Source organism: Hippopotamus amphibius, chromosome 17 (genome assembly GCF_030028045.1).
Source record: "Hippopotamus amphibius kiboko isolate mHipAmp2 chromosome 17, mHipAmp2.hap2, whole genome shotgun sequence".
In the NCBI taxonomy this organism is placed as follows: Eukaryota; Metazoa; Chordata; class Mammalia; order Artiodactyla; family Hippopotamidae; genus Hippopotamus; species Hippopotamus amphibius.
In genome coordinates, this window is record NC_080202.1 from 2,725,064 (window position 1) to 2,746,509 (window position 21,446).

The 21,446-nt window shown below is 48.4% G+C and overlaps 1 protein-coding gene across 1 annotated transcript in view; it reads left to right on the top strand.

Moving 5' to 3' along the window:
• Nucleotides 1-694: 694 nt before the first annotated feature.
• The window catches only part of FBXW10B (F-box and WD repeat domain containing 10B), a 32,866-nt gene continuing 12,114 nt past the window's right edge, over nucleotides 695-21,446 (top strand). The window contains exons 1-10 of the mRNA XM_057714552.1: nucleotides 695-1,263; nucleotides 2,175-2,351; nucleotides 3,416-3,619; nucleotides 3,714-3,841; nucleotides 4,527-4,649; nucleotides 7,553-7,662; nucleotides 9,456-9,656; nucleotides 16,070-16,191; nucleotides 19,846-19,994; nucleotides 20,967-21,109. Coding sequence (XP_057570535.1) covers nucleotides 759-1,263; nucleotides 2,175-2,351; nucleotides 3,416-3,619; nucleotides 3,714-3,841; nucleotides 4,527-4,649; nucleotides 7,553-7,662; nucleotides 9,456-9,656; nucleotides 16,070-16,191; nucleotides 19,846-19,994; nucleotides 20,967-21,109 — 1,862 coding nt within the window. The 5' untranslated portion in view covers nucleotides 695-758. The remainder of the gene's footprint in view (nucleotides 1,264-2,174; nucleotides 2,352-3,415; nucleotides 3,620-3,713; nucleotides 3,842-4,526; nucleotides 4,650-7,552; nucleotides 7,663-9,455; nucleotides 9,657-16,069; nucleotides 16,192-19,845; nucleotides 19,995-20,966; nucleotides 21,110-21,446) is intronic.

Consider the following 21,446-nt stretch of genomic DNA (forward strand, 5'->3'; position numbering starts at 1 on the left):
TTTTGAGGTACACCAAAGTGAATCAGCAGTGTTTATACATATATCCCCATATCCCCTCCCTCCCGCGAATCCCTCCCTGCCTCCCTATCCTGGCCTTCTAAGTCATCACCCATCATCGAGTTTATCTCCTTATAAACATTTGTCTTTTCACTTTGATGATGAGTTAGGAAGATGACTGTGAATATACTCAGGGTCATTCTAACCAAGCAGCCAAGCACAGAGGTTTCCATCTAATTTCATATTCACAGATATTTAAAAGTCATTCACAAACTACGACAATGGAAGCTCAACACCGGACTCCACAATGTATTTTCTTTCCCCCCTTTAAAAGGGGTCCGTACATTGTTTACATTTGACTACCTCTCTTCCTGCTGTTCTAGAAATGAGATGACCAGCTCTTTCAGAACATACAGCAACTGCCTCTCCTCTGAACGGCTCCAGGCTTAGGAGATTTACGGTAAAGGCGTGTTTCCTAGGAGGTCAGTGAAAGCCAGACTCAACCGGCAGTTTCTGGGAGAGAGAAGTTTTCCACCCATCCCAGCAGTTTACTTTCCTCTGGGCGATGTTCGTATTAGGAAAGGCTCAGTCGGGACATTTATCGGCCTCTCCTGTTCCTCTGGGGTTCGGTGGCGTTGACAACGGCCAGGGATGAGATATTAGGAAAGGCTCAGTCGGGACATTTGTCGGCCTCCTGTTCCTCTGGGGTTCGGTGGCGTTGACAACGGCCAGGGATTAGATGAGCCGGCCATCTCGCGACCATGGAGAACCTGGAAGCCAGGCTCAAGAATGCCCCTTACCTCCGATGTGAGAAGGGGAGCGGTTCTGTCCCCCTGTGCCAGAAGTGCGAGTCGTGTGTCCTGGCCTGGAAGATCTTCTCCACCAAGGAGTGGTTCCGAAGGGTGGGCGGGATGTCCCAGCGGAGGTTTCTGGTCAGCATCCTGCAGCAGCTGGACAGCTTGTCCTTGTTACACTATTTTCAAAATATCCTTCAGAGCACACAGGGGAAGGATTTCATCTACCACAGGTCCCGGGTCAACCTCTGCGAGAAGGAGGGGAAGGTCGTCAAGCCCTCCTTGAACCAAATGCCGGACAAGACGGTGGAACAGAAGATGAGGGAGATTTTGTCCTGGTTTGGGAACAGCAGCTCCCAGACGAAGGCGAGTTACACACTCCGGCTGCTGCAGCTGTGCGGCCCCCAGTGGCTGCTCACGGCCGCCGACGTCATCAGGGTCCTGCTTCTGAGAGGGCAGAACGACGCCTCAGGTGAGCGAGGCCACAGGTGGAGACCCGTGGGCCCCGGAGACCAGGGGGCCGGACCTCCGGAGGAGCGGGGGGTGTGGACAAGCTTAGGGAGACGGGCACCTTCCAGAGTGCAGGACGGAGTGCTTTGTCCTGACTCCCGGTCCTCTTGACTGAAGGAGAAGCTGCCGCGTGTGACTTCCTGCTAGAAAACTATAAAATGACAAATGCAGAAGGAACGTTCAACGGTCGGGCATTTCAAAGGGGTTTCTGCATCCCTTGGGCCCCGGGATGGCTGGTCCGCGCCTCTGCTCCTTCGTGCTGGGGCGGTTCCTGCCTTAGCGGGTTCAGGATGGAGGTGGGCTCAGGAGGGAGGTAGGGGGGTGCTACTGAGTTGTTGTTGTTGTTTACTATAAATTTATTTGTGTATTGGCTGCATTGGGTCTTCGTTGCTGCACGTGGGCTTTCTCTAGTTGCGGCGAGGGGTGGCTACTCTTTGCTGTGGTGCGCGGGCTTCTTATTGCAGTGGCTTCTCTTATTGCGGAGCACAGGCTCTAGGTACATGGGCTTCAGTAGTTGCAGCACGTGGGCCCTAGAGTGCATGGGCTTGAGTAGTTGTGGTGCATGGGCTTAGTAGCTGTGGTGCGCAGGCTCAGTAATTGTGACTTGTGGGCTCTAGAGCGCAGGCTCAGTAGTTGTGGTGCACGGGCTTAGCTGCTCCAGGGCATGTGGGATCTTCCCAGACCAGGGATCAAACCTGTGTCCCCTGCATTGGCAGGCGGATTCTTAACCACTGTGCCACCGGGGAAGTCTCTGGCCTGGTCCGTTTTGTGTCGATTACAAAGGAGCCAGTAGAAATAAAACCACTTCTCTCTACCACTTTCTCTCCACACACCTGCTGAAAGAACCACTCGTCTTGGCCTTTTGTTTTTCAGGTAACAACCCAGACTCCAACGATGTGTTCTTCTTCCCTGAGAAAGGCCACACGCCCCCTGGCGAGACCTCACAATTCTGCTTGGCAGCCAAACCCGGGCACACGTCCCTCCCCTTGTCCAAAACTACAGGGAAAGCAAGCTTGCATGAAAACGCGCAGGGGGAAGCAGCCACTGCTGGTAAGTCTGCTGGTAGCAAGAAGGCCCATGGGGAGGGGGTCCCGGTGTAGATGGAGGGGCTGAGAGGGCAGGGGCATCTCAGGAGGACAGATTTGGGCAACCAACATTCACTTGTTGCCTACAGAGGGGGTTGGGCTCTGTGTAATTTATTCCCTCATTTAGTCCCACATCTGGTAAGGGAAGAAACAAGGATTAAAATCAGTGTGCCACTTCCCTGGCGGTCCAGTGGTTAAGACTCTGCCAATGCAGGGGGCGCAGGTACGATCCCTGGTTGGTCAGGGAACTAAGATCCCACGTGCCGTGCGGTGCGGCCAAAAGATGAAATGAAGTGAAATGAGATGAAATGAAATGAAATGAAATGAAATGCAACAGTCAATGTGACCCTAAGTCCCCCTCTGCCCCGCGCTGGAATCCCTTGGTCTAGCCCATGACCTCTGGCAAGGGGGAGGGGGAGGGGCGCCTCCAGAATCCAACCCACCAGGAGCTATTTTTGCAGCACTGGATTCTGTTTGGAGGTGGAAACAAAAGCAGGGGGAAATTGGGCCCTGACCTTAAGGCATCCTCAGCTGGTTTTTGAAGCATGCCATAGACAGGGAATAATTACGGGAAACACAAAGCATAGATTCTAACACGCTTTTCATACGGAAACTTTCAAGTTTCAAAAGTAGGCAGGACAGTGCAGTCATCACCACGTAGTCGTCCTCCATCCTCCGTGATTATCCCCATCTTTCCAGTGTTACTCCCCCCACCCCCTCTTTTGAAATTGACACTTTTTCTTGTTGGGCTCATTTAGAGGAAGCTCCAGACACCATGCGCTTCCACCAGCAGGGCCGTTCTGGTTCCGCAGACGTAGCTTTGAGCTGGGAACGCTGAAAACTGCTTGTGCGTTTGGTTGGGGAAGCTCTGTTTTCATTTTGGCAGAAGAAATGACCAAACCCTGGTGGCCTCAGGGTAGACACTGATGAGCTTTATTTTGGGGGAGAGATGTTGGGGAGGACTTGCTCTCAGCCCAGAGTCACCCCAAAGACACCCCAACCGTGCCCCCTTCTCTGGCTTCCCTCTAGAAGCACAGTGGAAGAGTTCGCTCCAGTGTATTTCCGAGATGAATAGGCTGTTTTCTGAAAAAGCAAGTGCGTCCAGAGCAGGCTCGGCCCCTGCCGCCGATGTGCTGGTGGGTCTGGACGCTGTCAGAGACCTGTCTTCTGGGGTCGGCAGGTACCGCGACTTCATCCGTCACCTGCCCGTCCACCTCTCCAAGCATATTCTAAGTATGTGGGGCCTGTTGGGGGATTTCTCAAGACATCCCTCCCCCCTCATCGTGGCCCAGTTGAGAGGCCCCCAGGTCCACCTCTTGTTTTCCAGGTATGCTGGGTAAGAACAGCCTGAACAAGTGTGCGTTCGTGAGCCAGCACTGGGCCGCGGTGGTGCAGCAGGTCAAGGCCGACCTGTCCATGCACTCCTTCATCCAGCACCAGATCACCTTCCTGCAGGTACTTCCTGCCTGGGAGGGGACGGCTGCAGGCCAGCGTCACGTCCGCACCCGCCTTTCTGTCCACGGCAGACCCTGAGCTGGCCTCCTGCTCCTTGTCTGCTGCTTCCTCACTGCCTTCTCGTCCAGACTCCCAATGTCCCCGTTTATTCTCCCCTTGTCGGTGCCTCTAGCAGGACCACACATATGGAAACCTTGCATGAGGACAGAGGCAGAGCCTTTCCAAAGCCTAACAGGACAGGGAGCTTTCCCCACGGAGCCGTGTTGCAGCTTGTGCAATAAGAAAGCCTCGTGTACACAGATGTTTACAGAGCCGCAAAGTATTTTTAGGTTAAAATGCCGTTTTCCCTGGATACTAACCATCTCTAGCATTTACACTTCTGTTTCTTGCCTGAAGCCTGACCCTAACTCATGGGTTCCTGGCAGCTTGGGTTTTTTCCCAGCAGAGGGAGGTGACAGGACAGAAGCAGCTGTGAACGGCCCCCCATCCTCACGGGTCCCCTCCGGGTGTTTGGTGTGCGTCACCCTCCTTCAGACAGTCGGCATGTACCACTGGCCTACCTGGCCGGGCCCAGGCCTTCCTTGGCCAGAGCTTACCATCTTTAAGATCTTGGCAAGCACTAGTATTTCCCCTCCTCTTGGAGTGTAAGAACTAAGAGTAGCCATTTTCTCTTATTTTCCCCCAGGGGTCCTACACCAGGGGAATAGACCCTAATTACGCCAACAGGGTTGTTATTCCAGTTCCTAAGGTGGCGGACGACGGGAAGCGCCTACGTGTGAAAAATCACAAATGGAAACTGAGAGTGAAGGTGGGTTCCCATGGCACCTGGGGCAGGCAACTGTGGGCATCCTTTCTTACTGGCTACTGAGGTCTGAAGTCCAGACTCAGCCCTGCCATAAGGATGTCAGATATGGGAGGAGGTAGGACAGGGCATGTGGATGTGGGTGTGGAGGGTGTAGGATGGAGCACGTGGATGTAGGGCAGGGAGGCCAGAGTTCTCTGCTTTGTGTCCTTAAGTGAGTGACTTGTCTCCTTAAGCCTTAAGTCCCTCATCTGTTAGAGGACGGGGCTGATTTGGCTGTCTCCCTGGGTTCTTCCTGACCGCAGCTCCCTCATCTGGTCCTGTGTCCCTGGCTCCAGTCATCTAGCAGGAGCTCAGAGCCCGGAGCAATGTCAGGATTGCTGGGATTTTCCCCTCACCCATCTGTCCCTGCATGGAGAGGCTGCAGGGGTCTGTGGCTCAGGAATGGGAAGCACACGAGGGCTGGGCCAGGGCTGCCCCCTAAATGTCCAGGGTCCAGAATAAATTAAGGTTTCGGACCTCTCCCTTCCAGGTTCATTCTGGTTCTAGGATGGAAGGGGAGCGTTACTTAGCCTCAGACCTCTCCACCAAACCTTGGGCAGTGACAGCGCCGTGTCTGTGGAAGACTCTGAGCTCTGCTTCTGCCCTTCCAAGCGTGGTGGTCATTCCTCAAACCAGTGGACTCCTGCCCCCTCCTCTCTGCTCACGGGCCATCTCTTTTGGAATCTATTCAATGGACTCCAAGAGGATACTTAACAGGGGGTGGTCAGACTGTAGCGTCCCATAGAAGACTGTGCAGTCTCAATTAGAATTTGAGGAAGAGGAGGGTCTAGAGAGACCGTCTAGTTCTTGAGTCTGTAGAGGCTGTTCTGGTCACATGAAGGAGGGTGGGGGGTGGCGGGGGCAGCAGGATGATGGGACCTTGGTGACTTTGGAGCGGCTGGTCGCTACGCAGGTCCAGCTAATTATTGCCACGGGAGACTGTGGACCTCGGCCTCCCAGACCTCCTGAGCTTTCCAGGGAAGTGAGAAAGCTGAATCATCACTGGACAGCCCCTGCTTTTCTTAAATGCTGGCAACCAGTTGAAAGCATTTTTTAAAAAACTACATGGGCCAAAGAAAGCACATCTATGGGCTTACGGTGTTTTGAAGTCTTTGAGTTGGCCCCTTCGCTCATTTTATAGATGAAGAAATAGAGTGTCAGGCCGCCCAAGCAGTGGAGTGACGGAGACCTAAGTTCAAGGCCCACCTGCTCTTTCCAAGCCCGTCGCTCTGTGAAATGTAACAAAATCAACATCCTTCTTCCTTAGGTGACGTAGCTAATAATTGCCAGGTGAACAAGGACTACCCAGACAGTGTCTGATCCTTAGAAATGTATAAGTAATTTAAGAAAAGAAGGAGAAACAGGTAAAGGAATGGAGAGCGGAGAAGAAGCAGTGGGACTGAGCAGTTAGGGGGCTGCTGGGGAGAGGTGGAGGTGAGTGCTCCCAGGGAGTGGGGGGAGTGGCTGCGTTGGGTACCGCCGGGCTCAGACAGAGTGTGGGCACAGTGCCAGGTGCTTGATTTCCTTGATCTACTTGATCCCATGGCAGGTCGGGGGCATAGCATTGTTCCCAGTGTATGGATGTGGAAAGGAAGGCTGTGATGTGAGAAAACTTGCCCGAGGTCTCCTAGCTGGTCACGGCAGAGCTGGGATTCGAACCCAGGTCTTTTTCATCCCACCGACTCCACCACGTAGCCTTCAGGCTCTCAAAGCTCCGTGGGTGGGCAAGAGCCAAGGAGTTCCAGCCTGGGCCGTGAGAAGCCAGGGGAGCCTCGTTTAATTCAAGGCAGGATGTCAGCGCTGCCTGGACACGGCAGTGGGGGCGGGGGGAGTCAGGCTGACCGATTCTTTCAGGGAGAGACTTCTGGGTGGACATCAGGACCTGGTGAAAGGTGGAGAAGGAGAGTGGGCTGAGGAAGCGTGGATGGGTGTGAAAGAGAAGGCTGAGGTTGGGAAGGCAGACAGGTCCCCAGACACAGATGTGGTGCTGTGGTCCTCTTTGTTTCGTCATAAATTCACCATGTTTTATTGGTTTCCTGCTAGTGTGAGTTGAAGAGTGTGGCTGGGGAGGAGATTGCAACTGGAATTCCAGTTGAGTCGTCTATGCCAGAAGCTAGCATCACTGGGGCCCATAACGGCTCAGAAAGTGGGTGATGAAGGGATGGAGGGGGGAGGGGGAGGGGGGAGGGAGGGAGGGAGGGAGGGAGGAAGGAAGGAAGGAAGGAAGGAAGGAAGGAAGGAAGGAAGGAAGCAGTGCTGGAAAGGGAGGGGGAATACCACTGATGAGACGACGAAATTGATTTCCCCTCTCTGAGGCTCAGATGCCTTGTCTGTAAAACGATGAGAGTACTTTGTGGGGCAAATGATGTGCTTTGTGAGGCGGCTGTAAGGAGAAATGAAGGCTGCAGGTGTGTGAAAACTTTGACACACAAGTGCCTAGAGTGTGCAGCTGTAGTTCACGTGTGACTTGAATCCCCACGAGTACGCTGTGTACTGTCTCGTGCACCCAACATGAACGCAAAACCCTGGCTTCCGTGAAATGGGCAGTCCAGGGGCACCGGTGGCTTTATTTTGCGTGTATCCTGGTCGTAAGCTCATTTTTGGAAAAGTTGTGCTATCAGTGACATCGGAAGTTCACAGAATCATGAGGTGGGGGAAGAATCAGGACCCTTAACTCAGTATCTGCTCCTTCAGGGCTTTCTTTTGCTCGCTGGTCCTCTCCCCATCACCACGTAGCAGCGGCTACAGCCTGAAGAGGAGGAGGCCTTGAGCCCCTGTGCCCTCACCAGGGGAGAGTCTCGGGATGCGTGTCCAGGGCCCTGGGTCAGTTTGTTGCCGTCCTTTGACTGCAAGTGTTCCCTTGTTAGAATGACTACAACCTGTGGACCGCATACCAGAACCAGGAAACTCAGCAGGTGCAGATGGAGGAGAGGAATGTCTTCTGCGGCGCTTACAACATTCGCATTCTCTCTGACATGTAGGTACTGTGGTTAGAGTCCAGGTCCCCAGGGACCCCTGAACGACCCACATGGGCATCTGAGGACTCCCATGACCCTTGCTCACTTGGAAAGGCAATCCTTCCTCATCTCAAGCCCCAGTCCCAAACCCACGGGAGGTCCCATTTGGAGAACAGGGGCTTGATTTTTTCACCATTCTTGGCATTGGGTGGAGGTCACTCTCCCCTTATACATTTTGGGTACACTGACCAACAACCTTTTGCACAGTTCACATGCATGAAATCTTTTTTTAAAATGAAATCTTTTTTTTTTTCTTCCCACTTGATGTAACTTTATTTATTTATTTATTTTTTGTGGCACACGGGCTTAGTTGCTCCGCGGCATGTGGGATCTTCCTGGAGCAGGGATTGAACCCGTGTCCCCTGCATTGGCAGGCGGATTCTCAACCACTGCGCCACCTAGGAAGCCCAGAATGAAATCTTTTAAAAAAATATCTTTACTGGTTAATTCTTATTTTATAAATCATATATCCTTATTGGAAAAAAAAATCCACTAAATGCCAGAAAATGTGTAGAGAAAAGGAAAGCTCTCCTACAATCTTGTCACGTAGAGATAACTACCACTAATGTTGATGTCTATCCTAGAATTTTTGCTTTGCCTGCATCAATACATATTTTAAATAGAAATGAGGCTACACTATACATATTTCTGTAACCCACTCCGGCAAAGTGCTGTGAGTGTCTTTCCATGTTAAACATGAAAATGGAATTTATGATAACTACATAGGGTGACATCATTTGAAGATGCCATAAGAAGACCCTTCAACAGTCAACTCTCTGCCGTTCTTTAGACCTAGGACTTCACTCTTTATTCATAAAGTTTTGTGAAGGCCATCATTATTCTATTTTTGGCTGTGAAGCTTACTAACAAACAAAGCAGATGGGAAAATGCAGGGTTGAGTTTTTATGGACAGTATGGTGATAATGTGCTCTTCAGGATAGAAGATGCCTGGTTGAACTCTAGATGGGACACATGGAATGAGGACAAAAATGTAAGGAATTGTTCCTCACATTTACAATGACTTTGCATCTCTGTTTACTGAAACAATCCCACTTTACTCTGTGGTCCTCGAGTAATTAATAATAGTGTCCTTTCACAATAAAAAAAAATCTCAGATTGGACAATAAATTATTTGCTTATCCTGCTTATATTTTATCTATTTGCTAATAATCTTATGGTTGGAAAATTAATTCAATTCACTGTGTTTTGTTGGACTGTAAGCTCATCGAGGGCAAGGTCCATCCATACCTTATCATCTCTGTATCCCCCATGAGACCTCCTCTCACAGGACTTTGCCCCTAATATATGCTCACTGGATATTGGTAAAGGAAGGAAAAAAACCAACAGCAATGGAATATGCAGTGGGTATATGGCTTCCCACATGTGTTCCTCTGAGATTTTCCATGAAAAAAGGTTTCCATGATCAAATAAGGTGGGAAAGGCTGAAAACTCTCTTCTGTGTCTTGGGGATTTCTGCTACATTAGCAGAAATTACTGAAATAGTTTTGCCTTTTGTGTTTAAGTTTGAATTCTCCTTGAAGTGGGTTTTGTTATGGTGTGGAGATTTTGTTATGGAGCAGGGATCCATGCTCAGGGCTGGTTAACACCAGGCCTCGCCTTCTGCTCTACCCCTTGCTGAAAGCCCTGGGTTTCCCATTACGGCATCGCTGCAGGTGGAACGCACTGTGCTAAGTGAGTTCCAGGAAGGACACTAACTCTTCTTTCACGGATCATCCTTTCCCCGGCAACTCAGGTGGGACCGAAACAGAGTCATCCACTATTCTGGGGGAGACCTGTTAGCCGTGTCATCCAATCGGAAGATCCAGCTTCTGGACATCATACAAATAAAGCAGATACCCATCAAGTTCCGAGGCCATGCTGGCAGTGTCCGTGTCCTCTTCTTGTGTGAGGAGGAAAACTTTCTCCTGAGCGGGAGTTATGACCTGAGTATCAGGTAAGTGGTCCAAGAAAGTCATGGTCCCCAACCCACTCAGGCCTAAACGCAGCTTGTGGAAAGAGCACCATACTTTTACCTTTTCTGTATTTATGCGAAAGTTATCCTAAATTATACTGACTTCTAGAATAACCCACATTTTTTTGGGCAAGATAAAAACCAAAAATTTGTATATTGTTTAAATTTTGGATGAGACGGATTTATAGCAATTATCAGATCTATTTTCTAGCTGAAGGCTGTGAATTAGAAAGTGTTTTCTTTAGCATTCTTAGATGAAGGCATAATTTATATTTCTTTTTATAGATTCATTCGTGGGTATGAAACATGGTATGGAAACAAAATTGTGTTAAAAGTGTATATATACATATATATATATTTTAAAGAATTTTTATTTTATTTATTATTTTTTTTGGCTGCATTGGTTCTTCGTTGCTGTGTGTGGGCTTTCTCTAGTTGCAGCGAGTGGGGGCTACTCTTCATTGTGGTGTGTAGGCTTCTCATTGTGGTGGCTTCTTTTATGCAGCACAGGCTGTAGGTGTGCGGACTTCAATAGTTGTGGCATGTGGGCTCAGTAGTTGTGGCTCGCAGGCTCTAGAGCACAGGCTCAGTAGCTGTGGTGCTTGGGCTTAGTTGCTCCACGGCATGTGGGATCTTCCTGGACAAGGGCTTGAACCTGTGCCCCCTGCATTGGCAGGAGGATTCTTAACCACTGCACCACCAGGGAAATCCCATATACATATTTTTTTAATAAGAACTTTTATTGAGATATAATTAACATACAATAAACTACATGTATTTAAAGTGTATAATTTGATATTTTTTTCTTATTAGTAATGTATATATGGCAATGCCAATCTCCCAATTCATCCCACCCCAACCCCCTATATTTTTAAACAATACACTGGACAAGTATATCATGACATGTATTCATCATTATAGTGTCATGCTGAGTATTTTCACTGCTCTAAGAATCCTCTGTGCTCTGCCTGTTCATGCTAACCCCTCACCCCTGACCACCACTGATCTTTTCACTGGCTCCATAATTTTGCCTTTTTTAAAATGTCATATAGTTGGAACTACACAGTATACAACTTTTTCAGATTGGCTTCTTTCACTTAGTCACATGCACTTAGGGCTCCTCCATGTCTTCTCATGGCTTGATAGCTCATTTCTTTCTTACACTGAATAATATTCCACTGTCTGGATGGACCACAGTTTATTCATTCATTCATCTACTAAAGGACATCTTGGTTGCTTCTAAGTTTTGGCTGTTATGAGTAAAGCTGCTATAAAGTATGTTTAGTTTTTTAAGAACTCACCAACTGTCTTCCAATGTGGCTGCACCATTTTGCATTCCCACCAATGGTCAATGAGCTTTCCTGTTCCTCCACATCCTCACCAGCATTTGGTGTTGTCAGCGTGCTGGATTTTGGCCATTCAGATATGTGTGTAGTGGTGTCTTGTTATTTTATTGGCATTTCCCTGATGACCTGAGATGTGAAGTATCTTTTTGGGATGTCTTCTTTGGTGAGATGTCTGTTAAGAACTTTGACCCATTAAAAAAAATTGAAATATAGTTGATTTACAATATTGTGTTAGCTTCAGGTGTACAGCAAAGCTGAAATACACACATACAATGTATATTGCAGATTATTTTCTGAAATTATTATTATATGATAATAAATTATCATATTATTAAATGATAATTATATTATTATTATATGATAATAAATTATCATATTATATGATATCACATATACACATACATATATATATTTCAGATTATTTTCCATTATAGGTTATTACAAGATATTGAATGTAGTTCCCTGTGCTGTACAGTAAATCACTATTGCATATATATTTTATGTATAGTAGTTTGAATCTGTTAGCCCCATACTCCTAATTTATCCCTCCCACCCTCCCTTTCCCCTTTGGTAATCACAATTTTGTTTTCTGTGTCTGTGAGTCTGTTTCTGCTTTGTATAGAGATTCATTTTTTATTAATTTTTAGATTCCATGTGTAAATGATACCATATAATATTTGTCTTTCTCCGTCTGACTTACTTCACTAAGTATATTCTCTAGGTCCATCCATGTGGCTGCAAATGGCAATATTTTGTTCTTTTTCATGGCTGAGTAATAGTCCACTGTTTATACCTACTACATCTTCTTAAGCCAATTGTCTGTTGATGGGCACTTGGGTTGTTTCCATGTCCTGGCTATTGTAAATAGTGTTGCTATGAACATTGGGGTGCATGTATCTTTTCAAATTAGAGTTTTTGTTTTTCTCAGATACATGCCCAGGAGTGGGATTGTTGGATCATATGGTAGTTCTATTTTTAACTTTTTCTAAAGGAACTTCCATGCAGTTTTCCATAGTGGCTGCACCAATTCCCAGCAATAGTGTAGGCAGGTTCCCCATTCTCCACACCTTCTCCACCATTTATTACTTGTAGACTTTCTGATGATACCCATTCTGACTGGTGTGAAGTGACACCTGACTGTGGTTTTGATTTGCATTTCTCTAATAACTAGCAATGTTGAGCATCTTTTCATGTGCCTGTTGGCCATTTGTATGTCTTCTTTAGAGAAATGTCTATTTAGCTCTTCTGCCCACTTTTTGATTGGGTTGTTTGTTTTCTTTTTTTTTTTAAATAAATAAATTTATTTATTTATTTATTTATTTATTTATTTTATTGGCTGTGTTGGGTCTTTTTTTGCTGTGCACGGGCTTTCTTTTAGTTGCGGTGAGTGGGGGCTACTCTTCTTTGTGGTGTGCAGGCTCCTCATTGTCGTGATTTCTCTTGTTGCAGAGCACGGGCTCTAGGCACATGGGCTTCAGTAGTTGCAGCACATGGGCTCAATAGTTGTGGCTCACAGGCTCTAAAGCGCAGGCTCAATAGCTGTGGCACACAGGTTTAGTTGCTGCGCAGCATGTGGGATCTTCCCGGAGCAGGGCTCGAACCCGTGTCCCCTGCATTGGCAGGCGGATTCTTAACCACTGTGCCACCTAGGAAGCCCTGTTTGTTTTCTTTTTGTTGAGTTCTAAGTGTTCTTTGTGTATTTTGGGTAACAGTCCTTTATGTGTCTTTTGCAAATATTTTCTTCCAGTCTGTGGCTTGTCTTCTGATTTTCTTGACATTGTCTTTTGCAGAGCAGCTATTTTAAATTTTAGTGGAGTCCAGGCTATCAATTCTTTCTTGCATGAATTATGCCTTTGGTGTTGTATCTGAAATTCATTGCCATACCCAGGGTCATAGCTTTCTCCTATGTTGTCTTCTAGGAATATTATAGTTTTGTGTTTTATGTTTAAGTCTGTGATCCATTTTGAGTTAAATTTTGTGAAGGGTATAAAATCTGTGGCTAAATTCAATTTTTTTTTTCTTTGCATGTGGACATCCAGTTGCTCCAGCACCATTTGTTGGATAGACTCTCTTTACTCCATTGCAATCAGTTGACTGTACTCACATGGGTCTGTTTCTGGGCTCTCTATTCAGTTCCATTGATCTATTTGTCTATTTTCTACCAATACCACTCTGTCTTAAGTACTGTAGCTTTGTAGTGGGTCTTGAAGTCGGGTAGTGTCAGTTCTCCAACATTATTCCCCTCCTTCAGTATTGTTTTGGCAATTCTGGGTCTCATGCCTCTTTCTATAAACTTTAGAATGAGTTTGTCAGTATCCACAAAATAATTTGCTATGGGGACTTCCTAGGTGGCGCAGTGTTAAGAATCCACCTGCCAATGCAGGAGACACGGGTTCGAGCCCTGCTCCAGGAAGATCCCACATGTCACAGAGCAACTCAGCCTGTGCGCCACAACTATTGAGCCTGTTCTCTAGAGCCCATGAGCCACAACTTTTGAGCCCGAGTGCCACAACCATTGAAGCCCACGTACCTAGAGCCCGTGCTCTGCAACAAGAGAAGCCACTACAATGAAGGAGGAGCCCGCGCACCACAATGAAGAGTAGCCCCCACTCGCAGCAACTAGAGAAAGCCCATGTGCAGCAATGAAGACCCAACGCAGCCAATAAATTAAATAAATAAATAAATTTATAAAAAAAATAATTTGCTATGATTCTGATTTTTTTTTTTTGATTTGGAAGACTTTTAAAAAATGTCTTTATTGAATTTATTACAATATTGCATCTGTTTTTTATGTTTTGGTTTTTTTGGCTGTGAGGCATGTTGGATCTTAGCTCCCGGACCAGGGATTGAAAACACACCCCCTGCATTGGAAGGCAAAGTCTTAACCACTGGACCAGCAGGGAAGTCTTGGGACTACCCTGTTTTAAAATTTTTTGATTTGTTTTGTTTTTAGCTATGCAGTTGGGAAGCTTTAATATGTGATGGTAGGGCAAGTTTTACACTTCCCTTTCCTTTTAAAATATAACTTAGCTATAGTATATATTTTTTGAGTTTTTAGGGTAAGTTTACTGACTTGAAAATTCTAACTAGACTTTCAAATGGAGTTGCGTTGAATTTGTAAACAATTTGGGCAACACAGTCATTTCTTTGTTCTTTCTTAGAACTTAAATTTTTTTCTTTAGAAAAGTCTATGTAGTCATTTAATACCTGTAAACTTTATAATTTTATTGCTATTTTGAATTGTGTCTTATTTTCATTTCTATTTTAAAGTTGGTTATTGCTGGCATAGAGAAATGGATTGATTTTTGTAGGCAGATCCTGTATCCAGCAAGCTTACTAACCTCTCTTGCTAACCTCAAAGCATGTTGTGTTGGTTTCGTTTTTCATGTAGATGATCTTATCAACTGGAAATAATAGTAATGTATTATCTTCTTTTGTGATACTTATGCTACTTTTTTCTTTTTCTTTCATTCTAACTTTGCCTCCATCTTACCGTTAAGCAGTAGCTGTGAAAGGTTTCTTTACCTTGTTCCCCTTTTTGAAGGGAGTACATCTGTTGTTTCTCCATTAAGCATACTACTTGCCGTTATGACTTTTGTTCATAAGTTTACTAAGGCAGGGAAGTCCCTTCCATTCCTATTTTTCTAAAAGTGTTTATCAAATACCTTTTCTGCATAAATTATGAAAAACAACCTGGACATGTGGTTGCCCACGTTGCTAGAAACAAAAATTCAAAACATGCTTTTTCTCAGGCCAGTGGGATGTTGTTGAAGGTACTGTGGGTGCATAACAGGCTCTGACAAACAGGTAAGGCCACAGGACCTTTAGGAATATTAGAAGGAAAAGCCTAACAAATCCAAAGAAAAACAAACAAAAAAACCATTTACGAATCATTTATTATGTGCCAAGTCTCATAATAACTCTATGAGGTAAGTACCATTATTATCCCCAATTTACAGATGAGGAAACTAAGGTACAGAGTGATTCGGTAACTTATCGAGATCACACAGCTAGCAAGTGATGGACCTGGGACTGGACCTCTGGCAGCCTGGCTCCAAGGCCCACTGTCTTGACATTATATCAATACTTTTTCCTGTCACAAAGCATCTGGCTGAAGTGAAAGTCGGTATTAATGATAGTTGAGAGACCTCAAGCAGGTTCACGTATTAAAAACAGTGTGACTCTGGGAATTCCCTGGTGGTCCAGCGGTTAGGACTCAGCGCTTTCACTGGCAAGGGCGAGGGTTCAGTCCCTGGTTGGGGAACTAAGATCCCATAAGCCATGCAGCCAAAACACAAACAAAAAACCAAAAGAACCCAGTGTGACTCCTACATGTTCCTGCGTATCTCTTAGATATGCTTTAGAAATGCACATAAAATATTTTGGATCTAAGGGGCTTGTTCTTATTTGAAGATCAGCTCTGACACTGAATCCGTGCCAAGGATTCCGAGCCTGGTGAGCATGCTAGGGACCCTTCTACCCGGCACCAGCTAACGTGTATCAGCATTTGCTACACGTGGCTCACTCTTTGTGCGTTGATGGCAGTTTCTCAACCTCAGAACCGTTGACATTTGGGGCTGGAAAATTCTCCCTGTAGGGGGCGTCCCGTGCACTGTAGGGTGTTTAGCAGTATCCTAGGACCCTACGTGCTAGATACCAGTAGCACCTCCCTACCAACTTGTGACGAACAAAAATGCCTGCAGATGCTGTCACGTGTCCCCCACGGGGGTGGAAATCACCCCGGTGGACAGTCACTGCATTAGTGTATTTAATTCTTCACAAAAACCCTGTGAGGTGACTCCTATTATTATCATTTCCATTTTACCTATGGGGAAATGAAGTTTATACAGAAATTAAGTAACCTACCCAAAGTTACACCTAATAGCTGCTGCAACTGGGATTCAGATCCAGGCCTTGGACTCTGGGCTTAATCATAAAACTCTGCTGTCTTCCAACTACCTGTTGCTCGAAAGGAACCCTATACCTTCTGATCCCTCGGGCCCTCAGGAAATCTCAAAAGCATCTTTTTTTGTGGCCTGACTCCTGCAGATACTGGGATCTGAAAAGTGGGGCTTGCATGCGCATCTTCAGTGGTCACCAGGGGACTGTCACGTGCATGGATGTGTACAAGAACAAGCTCGCATCTGGAGCAAAAGATTGCCAGGTAAAAGGTGAGAAAGACACGCCTCGAACTCTGAGAAGCTTCCTCGAGCCCACGGGCTGCCGGAGATCTTGTTTTGCTCCTCTCCGTTCATCCATGCGTCCGCGTGTCCATTGATGCATCCACTCAGTGACGACTGGAGGAACGCTAGGTGCTGTGCTAGGCGGTAAGGGGAAAAGTGCATGTGATGTGGCCCTTCCGGTGTGGCTTTTTATTTCCTCAAGAGTCTCGTGGTCTCCTAGTGGAGACAGACATACAAACGTGTCATGGGGGATTATGGTAAACGCGTGAGTGACAACAACTGCCATTCATTGAGTGCGTACCTTGGGACAGGCACTGTGAAAGGTGCTTTTACGTACATTATCTTATTTGACTCTCACAAGAATCCTATGGGGTGACTGTAAATTAACTATACTTCAATTTAAAGAAAAAAGAGAGAGAAAAAAAAAAGAGGGAGAGAGAAAGAAAACAGAATCCTGTGGGGTGGGTGCAGATAAAGAACCCACAGCTCAGAGAGAAAACAACTTGCCCCGAATCAAAGCTCCTCAGTTGTCGGGTGGGGATTTGAACCCAGGGCTGCGTGGCTCTAAAACGTGTGCTCCAATGAGCTTGTGGAGAACTAAGGGGCCACAGAAAGAAGAGTAAAAGGAAAAGCACCGCAGGCAGGCTGCTGTTGGAGTGTGGTCCTGAGGACGAGTAGTTCTACATGCAGAGGGAGCGTGTAGAGCATTCTAAGCAGGGGGAAGAGCTCAGGCAAATCCCAGAATACTGAAGAAACTGAGGAATCCAGGGACTTTCCCTCTGTTCTGTGTGGCTGGGCTGCAGTGCGTGCTGTTGGAGATCAGGTGGGTGCGTTCGTTTGCGGCTAGATTATGAAGGGCCTTCAGCGTCATGGCTGGAAGTGGAACCTTGCTCTGTAAGACGTGGGAGGCTGTACATGCTGACGGCTGACGTGGTGGAACGTGTATGTAAGGAAGGTCGCTGCAGTGATACTGTGGAAGAAGGATGTGCAGAGGTGGTGACTCCATGGGGACGGGGCAAGTTAAGATACTTGCTCAGTCTAGACAACCTGTGATGTCTTCAGAATGTCCGAGAACAGGCACGTGTGAAGACATCAGGTGGGTGCGAGTTTACACGAGACGGCACATACAGAAGGGGGATTTCTAGAAGGAGAACTGGCAGGACGTCCCCGCCAGCTGGAGATGAAAAGTGAGAAAGGAGGTGAGGCCAGACTTTATAATGCAGGCCCCTGGGGGTATGGAAGTACCACTAATGGAAATGGGACTTCGGAGGAAGAGTAGGGTTGGGGAGGGAAGGAGGAGGAGGTGACGGCTTCTGTTTTGGACACGTTGAGTGTGTCAGGCAGAAGAACAGCCACCCAAAGATGGTCACGTGCTGATCCTGGAAACCGGTGACTGTCATTCATCTTGCACCTTGCATCTGCAAAAGGGACTCTGCAGACGTCCTGAAATTAAGGACCTTGAAACGGGGAGGTGATGGTGGGTTATTGGTGTGGGCCCACGGGTAATCGCATGGAACCGTAAAAACAGACATTTTCTTATCTGTGGTCAAAGGGAGATGTGCCTGTGGAAGGATGGCCAGAGAGATGCAGTGTTACTGGCTTTGAAGGTGGAGGAAGAGAGTTGTGAGCCGAGGAGTGTGGGGGACCCTAGAAGGTGGACAAGGCAAGGAAGTGGATTCCTTGCCCCCCTCGCCCCAGAGCCTCCATAAAGGGACACAGCCCTGCTGACACCTTGATTTTAACCTTGTGAGGTCCTGCTGGACATCTGTAAGATAACCCAGTTGTTTTCAGACACTAAGCTGGTGCTTATCTGTTACCACAGCAATAGGAAGCTAATACACTGAGTGTGGGGCTCCCACGCATGTCCAGGAGAGGGCTGCAGGAGGCAGATGCAGCCCCGGATAGGTCAGCTTGGTGGTTACCAATCACAGTGAACGCTGGAAGCCCCAGGTGTGGGTGAGATTTCCTCTGCAGAGCAGGAGGAAAGAGTGAAAAGAGAAGAGAAGCCAGGGCCTCAGGAACCCACAGCACATTAGGAGTGGGCGGAGGAAAATGATGGGAAAGGGACAGTGGACCGGCGGGACACACACAGATGCTCAGACCTGCCTGGGAAGCCTTCCTCCCTACCTCTCCGCCCTCTCCAGCTGACTGAGAGTCTCATTGCTGTAATTGCTTCAAGGGGTGGAGCAGAAAGGATGAAGGAAGAGGCTGTGAAGATGCAAGGGTGGACCTGGCCTCCCACCCAGCTGAGAGAGTCCCGTGGGCCACCAGCAGGGCTGGAACAAGAGTGAGGGGAGTTAGGCCCCCACCTCTGGTGCAGATTTAAGGGGACAGCAAAAAGCTCAGTAATCTAGATACTTATTTTAATGCAAAATTTTAAAAGTCAAAATTAATGTGCAAAATACACAATGCAAAAATTATCCAAAGATCTCTCACTTCACCCTAATCCTGGCCCCAGCTACCAGTCAGTCTGCTTGGGCTCTTCCCACCTTCCTGGGTTACCAAAATAGAACCAAAAAGGAGACAATTAGAGACCCAAAAGGTAACCCCCCCACTTTAAAAATTCTTTAAATCAGGGCACCTTAACAGTGAATCTTTTAATTCATCTTTCAATTTCCCTGTTTCTAATTTGATAAAAGGGCCCATACATACGTAAAAAATGAGTGCAGAAAAGCGTGCTCACGTAGTTCAGGTTAATGGTTAGGAGCATGGCCTCTGGGGCCAGACTCCCTGGGTTCGATTCCCAGCTCATCCTGCTCACCACCTGTGTGATCTTGAGCAGGTCGCTGAACCTCTCTGGGCCTCAGTTTCTCCATCTGCACAGTGAGGACGAATCATAGCTCTGTCCTGTGAGGCTGAGTCACTGCCTGTCAAGCACCTGGAACGGTGCCTGGCTCGCAGCCAGGGCTGTGCGGGCATCAGCTGTGGCCGTTATTTGCTCCTGGGTTACACATTCCGTTGCCTGAGGAAAAAGGGTCTTTGGGGGCTTTAACGTCCTCACCCCTGAATTTGTGGTGCCCACTCTCAGGTTCTTCCTTCAATCTCGGTTCTCCCACCACCCACGGACTCTTGTACCCACCCAGCACTTAAACAGAGCGCGGGGCCGTGGCTCTAGCACCGTCTGTGTGGAAGCAGCGGTAGAGGCCATCCTCAGCTGTGACAGTCTCTCAAAAGTAAAATCCAAAAGTCAGATGCAGAAATACTTAAAGATGTAAATGAGGAGAGACAGCTTTCTTTTCCCTGGGGGACAGAAGGTGTGGGTCAGGAGAACAGCCTCTGGGAGGAACAACGACGTGAACGTCTGCCGTGATTTTGCTGACACCTGCTTCACGGCAAGCACTTTTCAGGCTTGAGGAGGAGGCTTGTTGCAGATGAGCTGTCCAGCTCTTGGACTCCGAGGCTAAGTTCCAGGGTCAGAGCCAAGGTCTGTGCGTTGCAGGCTATCCCAAGGGCTGTGATTGGGGAACTCTGTCCGGGTGGCCGGTACCTGGACTGTGGGTGAGGCTGTGGGGCGCCGGGCCGGGCGGGGCCCTCCGGGGTCTGGTGGGCAGTCCTCTTGGGTGGTCTCAGCTTCTGCGACGGGGTGCGGAGCCCCACTGCCACCCTCTCCAGACACCACCGCTCTCTCCCCTTCCCTTTCAGAGTGGGACATAGACACAGGGAAGTGCCTGAAGACCTTTAAACACAAAGACCCCATCTTGGCCACCAGGATCAATGACACGTACATTGTGAGCAGCTGTGAGAAGGGGACGGTCAAAGTGTGGCACGTCGTCACGGCCCAGCTGGTAAAGGTGAGGGGCGCGCACGGGGGCAGGCGGAGGCGAGGGCCGGAGGACACCGACAGTCCCCCTCCAGGCAGCTCCCCAGACCACCCTAGAGCAGCTGAGTGACAGTACCACGAGGGTGGGCTGCAGAGGGGAAGGGGAAGCCCCCCCCCCGCCCTTTCTGAGCCAGTGGAAGGTCAAGGCCCACGGGAGCCGCGTTGTCCTGGGTGGGCGGTGGCGGAGGCTGCCTTCTGACTCCGCACGACGCGTGGGCTCTGGGTCTTTTAACAGCGGCACAGGTAAAGTACCTTTTCCTCTTCCGGAACATTCCACCCTGATTCCAGGGCATAGGAATGAAGAAAGCCATGGCTGTTTTTCTCCATCCTCTCTCATGAGAAGAGGACATTGGCTGCCTAGAAAGTGACTGAATGTTCACACACGTAAAGCGTCCTCACTGGAATGGAAGCCCCCTGGCCCTCGTGGGTGGTGGTGAGACGTCACTTTTGCGGGGAGCACCGGGAGGACCACAGCGGGAAGCTGCTGGCCTGGCGGGCAGGTTTCTCCCACCAATGGTGTCGTTACCGTGGTCTGACCAGCAGTTGCAGGCACAGGGAAGCCCAGCTGTCCCTGGGTCCTGGCAAGGAGCTGGGACAGAGCACCTGAGCCTTGCCCTTCTGGCAGCAGAGAAGGTGGATCGTGGCCGTCTCTGGCATCCCAGCAAGGTGGGGCCTGCCCCACCACAGACCCACTGGGAGCAGGGTTTCTCCCTGACCACCCTCCTCCTTAGCTGGGGCGAGAGCTCTGGAGAGCGGGAGGCATGGACGCCACTGGCCTCCTGAGAACAAAAGTGCGGTCAGCTCAGGTGAGTGCCGAGTCGTGGGGGCCACGGATGCTGGGGCGTGGCTTTGGGATTCATCTCAAGAAGCCTCCAGCTCTGGCCTTGAGGAGTTGCACTCTGAGCTGAAGATGGGCTGAAAACAGAGGCGTCTTTTCTTGCAGACGCTCAGCGGCCACGAGGGAGCCGTGAAGTGTCTGTGCTTCGACCAGTGGCATCTCCTGTCGGGAAGCGCCGACGGCCTGGTGATGGCCTGGAGCATGGTGGGAAAGTACGAGCGGTGCCTCATGGCCTTCAAGCACCCAAAGTAGGTGCAGAGGAAGCCCTGGCCCAGGTCCTGCCCCCTCCTTTTCCCGTCAGAGCCCAGACTTCTGCTCTCTGCTGACCTCCTGCCGCCTCTGCTCCTCACCGGTATCTGCTCCCTCTTCTTCTCCCTGTCACCCAGTACGACCACCCCCTCTCCCGTCCTCCCTTGTTTCTCTTAAGAGGTAGCACTAGATGTGGATTTTGAGAGGTTATTGAAGTTTTGTGCTTGTGGCACACGTAATAGAGCTTGTATCTGTTACCTACCAAACTTAGGGACATTGGCAGCACTGTCCCCCAAATAATGCCAGTTCCAGCAACCTTAAATTCTTGGAACCCTG